Source organism: Octodon degus, unplaced genomic scaffold, assembly GCF_000260255.1.
Source record: "Octodon degus isolate 3935 unplaced genomic scaffold, OctDeg1.0 scaffold00171, whole genome shotgun sequence".
Classification (NCBI taxonomy): Eukaryota; Metazoa; Chordata; class Mammalia; order Rodentia; family Octodontidae; genus Octodon; species Octodon degus.
In genome coordinates, this window is record NW_004524747.1 from 3,692,365 (window position 1) to 3,696,546 (window position 4,182).

At 44.5% G+C, this 4,182-nt stretch overlaps 1 protein-coding gene across 1 annotated transcript in view; it reads right to left on the bottom strand.

The window, feature by feature from the left end:
• Positions 1-99: 99 nt before the first annotated feature.
• The window catches only part of Btk (Bruton tyrosine kinase), a 43,215-nt gene continuing 39,132 nt past the window's right edge, over positions 100-4,182 (bottom strand). Inside the window, exon 18 of the mRNA XM_023703471.1 lies at positions 100-197. Within this exon, the coding sequence (XP_023559239.1) occupies positions 124-197 (74 nt within the window). The 3' untranslated portion in view covers positions 100-123. The remainder of the gene's footprint in view (positions 198-4,182) is intronic.

Genomic DNA, 4,182 nt, shown 5'->3' on the forward strand with positions numbered 1-4,182 from the left:
GGGGCCCTCGTGTATTCAGAGAAGTAGAAAGACTCCAAAGCCTGAAAGCCTGGGATTTCTTCAGAGAAAGTGAAGTTGGAGCTTGTAAACGTGAGTACAGATCTAAGAGGGTTACAGGCCAGCTCAGGATTCTTCATCCATGACGTCTAGAATGTTGCTCAGGAGAATTTTGAATGTGGGGCGTTCATCTGCTTTCTGAAACCAAAGAAAAGTGGAGTGTTACTGTAGCTAGATTCCAAGGGGAAAGCAATAGTAAGCAACAGTGATAGGTGTTTTCAGGTGATCCATGCAGCAGACAGACAGACAGAAGGAAGAGGGGAAAGGGGCTTTATTTTCTTTGAGGACACTGAGAGAATGTGGAGAAGGATGAGGAATTCTCTCTGGATTGGAACAAAGGGAGGCTGAGGCTTTTATGGCCTTTTGTCAGGGGTGGGGCTTGAGGGGGACATCTAGATACACCTGAGAGAGCTGACAAGAGCCTTCCCTGAGGTGGTGGGAAGGCTGAAAGGAAATTGTGTCTTGGGCTAAGTTGGAGAAGAAGGTGGAGGTGGTCTTGGGGAAATGGGCTTTGTTTTAAGGGCTTCAGCCATATTAGATGACCACCATGATGATTTTAGCAATTCGTACTAGGGCCTGAACCAGCAACCAAAGGTTTGTTAAGTATATATTATATGGGGGACCCGCCCATTAGCTCAGTTGTTTAAGTGCCTGCTTAAGAAAGCAGTGAGGTGCAAGTTGCACTGGTTCGAACCCAGATGAGCCCACCAAACCAGAAGTGACCTGAAGGTGTGTTCAGGCCTCAAAAAAAAATTCCTTCTGCCATTTTGGGGCCGGGGAGATGGCTCAGTGGAATAAGCGCTTCGCTGGCAAGTGCAAGGGCCTGAGTTCGATCCCTGGTTCTGCCAAAACACACACACACACACACACACACACCTATTATATGCCCAACAGCATACCTTGTTGATTACCAATAAAGGAGAACAGCAGGGATAGCCATTCTTGGGCTGAGGATGTAGCTCAATCATGGAGCACTTGCCTAGCATGCAGGAGGATCTAGGTTTGATGACCAGAACCACCAAAAATAAACAGCTCTCATAAGTAAATCTTGGTGTGCTTTGTATCTTTTGTAACTCAGGTTATTAGTGTAATAAGAACAATTTGCAAATGAAACATTGATTTAAACTAAGGGCTAAGGCTGGGGAGAAAGCTCCGTGGTCTTAATGCCTCCCTGGCAAGCGCAAGAACCTGGGCTTTGATCCCCCACACACATGCCCTGCTGGCCCTGGAACCCCAGGGAATGGTAGTGCACCCCTGTAATTCCAGCACTGGGGAGACTAACAAAGGGGGATCACTACAAGTCTGAGCTGTGTAGTGAGATCCTGTACCAAATAAATAAATAAATAAATAAATTTTTAAAAATAAAATAAGGGCTAGTGTATTATACAATACATAATGTATTATTTTAGAGCTGTAGGAGAAAAATGAGTACCAAACATGTTTAAGTAGCTGACAGAACAGAAATCCTACAAGCTACAAAAATGTAAACTTAAACACTCCAATCAATCCAAAACCACAATGAATAAAGAACTTTACATTTCAAAAACCACAGATTGTGTGGGCTGGAGCCCTGAGCACCAGGGTCCTTCTGTTAGTGTGGCTTCCCAACTAAGGCTGTTTTTTGACAGTTATGGTCCATAAACCCCGGAGGTATTTGATGACCCAGGAACAGTTCATGCCAGCATGGTCTAGATCTATCAGAACCAAAAGGTCATCAGTTTCTCGGTTCTTTGAATCAATGGCTCTCAAAAGTAACTGAGTTCTACATCAGAATTTCCTGGGAAGTTTAAAAAGATTTCTGGATTCCATTTCAGACAAACCTGGTCAGAATTTCTGGGGAAGAGGACCAGTAATCTATATTTTTAAGAGTTTCTTAGGGATTCTGATGTATATCTACTTTTCTGACCAATACTTTATTTATTTATTTATTTACTTTTTTCTGTATTTAGGACAAGGTCTAGAGGGCCTCACTACTATGTAGATGGAATTTGTAGTGATTCTCCTGTTCTCAGCCTACTAAACACTGGGATTACCGGTGTGCCCCACCACGCCCAGTCTCACTGTCTCAGCATACCCTGGGGGGGGGGGCGAGTCAGCAGGGCGTGCTGGGGATTGAACCCCAGCCACTATGTTCTGCCAAAGCAGATGCTTTAGTCCGCTGAGCTATCAGGCCAGCCCATGACCACTACCTTAAATGGACTGGGCGAAGGTGCCATCTGAAATACAGTGGTTTGATTTTGTTTTTATTGGTACTTTCAATTTTTAATTGTACACTGTAGATGTACATAGTGATAATTTATCATAGGGAATTTGTATCTGCACATGGTTTAACTTGCTTCCTCTTTTTTTACCCATTCCCCTCCCCTCCCTCAGCCCCTCCTCCCCTCTTTATTGACAAAAACCTTATGAAATAGAGTAGTTTTTAACAAGATGAGTGAAGATGTCCTGGTTACAAGGGTCGGAGCATATTTAATGAGTCCTACTCCTTAATCACACAGTGAAAAGAAGGAAAATTACTCCAAAGAGTTTTCCCTTCCTCCACACTTCCTTTGTGACCTCTGTCATGTGTTCTAAGGGAAAGGAGCTATGCGCTGCTGATTCAAATATCCACTTTCGTGTCACCAGGAGGATTCCAGAATCACACAGGTACTTGTTAAAGACTTTCCCATTTCTGGAGGAGCAGAGCTAAGAGCTGAATCAATCTTTCTTTCTTTCTTTCTTTCTTTCTTTCTTTCTTTCTTTCTTTCTTTCTTTTTCTTTTTCTTTTTTTACAGTGTCTACCTATGCAGTTCGGGCTGGCCTTGTGCTCACTTTTGTAGTCCCCAGGCTGGTCTCAAAGTGATCCTCCTCCTATCTCAACCTCCCTGTGCTGGGAGTGCTGGGATTACAGGAATGCGTCACCACAATGGTTCTGCATGGGGGTCCGAGATTGAACTTGGCACCTTCGCTTGCCAGGAAAGTGTGCCTCTGAGCTCTCTCCTCTGTCCCTGAGCATTTATTTCTGACTAATAAGTGGGGGTGCCAAATTCAGGTTGACAAATATTTACTGAAAAGTGGAGGGACCACCTTAAAAATAGCCTAAAGGGAGAGCAAAAATTATTATTATTATTTTGGGGGATCTACCAGTTAGCTCAGTTGTTTAAGCACTTGCTTAGGCAAAGGCAGTCAGGTGCAGGATAGCACGCTTTGGTTCAATCCCCAGCTCCTCATGCCTTACCAGACCCACCCTTAAGATAGCCTGAGCCAGCCAAAAAAATTTTTTTTAATTTTTTGTTTATTTATTTTGTACATGATCTCCTATGCAGCAGCTGGGACTCATAGTGATCCTCCAGTCTCAGCCTCACAAACACTGGGATTACAAGTGTGCACCACCAGCCCAGTTTCTGGGCAAGAAGGACAAGCAGTATCGGGGCTCTAACTCTGGTCCTTGCGTTTGCCACTCAGGTGCTTAGTCCACCAAGCTATCTCCCTAGCCCTCATTATTTTTAAACTGTAAGGCTTGGAGGGACTTAGGGTAGGTTGTTTGGGCTGGGGAGGTGCTTTCTAAGGTGATGCAAAATTTAATGATTTTTTCTTTTTTAAAAATGTATTTGGGCCAGCGAGATAACTCAGCAGTCTAAAGTGCCTGTTTAGGCAAGCTTAGGCGAATGCACAGGGACCAGTTGTTCCCTGGCATCAGATGCTGCACCAGCCCTGCTCCCAGGGTGAGCTGAGCCAGCCACACACACAAAAAAAATGTATTTATACTTACCTAAGTGTCTTTGGCTGGCTGTTTATGTGTAGTAACAGCCCCATAATACCCTTTCCCTCAAGTGCATTGTATTGGTGCCTGCTAATAACTTTAGTGAGAATTGGGGTAGGCTTGGGAAAGCCTGTGGCTAGCAGAGGATTTGGGGGCAATTTAGGGTCAGAAAACGTATGCAGCTGACAGTCTGTGCTCAGCTGTCATGTGGCCATGGAGAATGGGGACTGGCCAGCTAAATGAGAAAGTGGGTTCAAGAAAATTAAGAAGTCACACTGAAGCACTCACCTCGTGCCAGCAGCTGTACATGATGGTGTATACTCTCTCTGAAGCCAGATGAGGCCTGTAGAGACGTAGGCCCTGGGCAATGTGTTCAGCAGTCT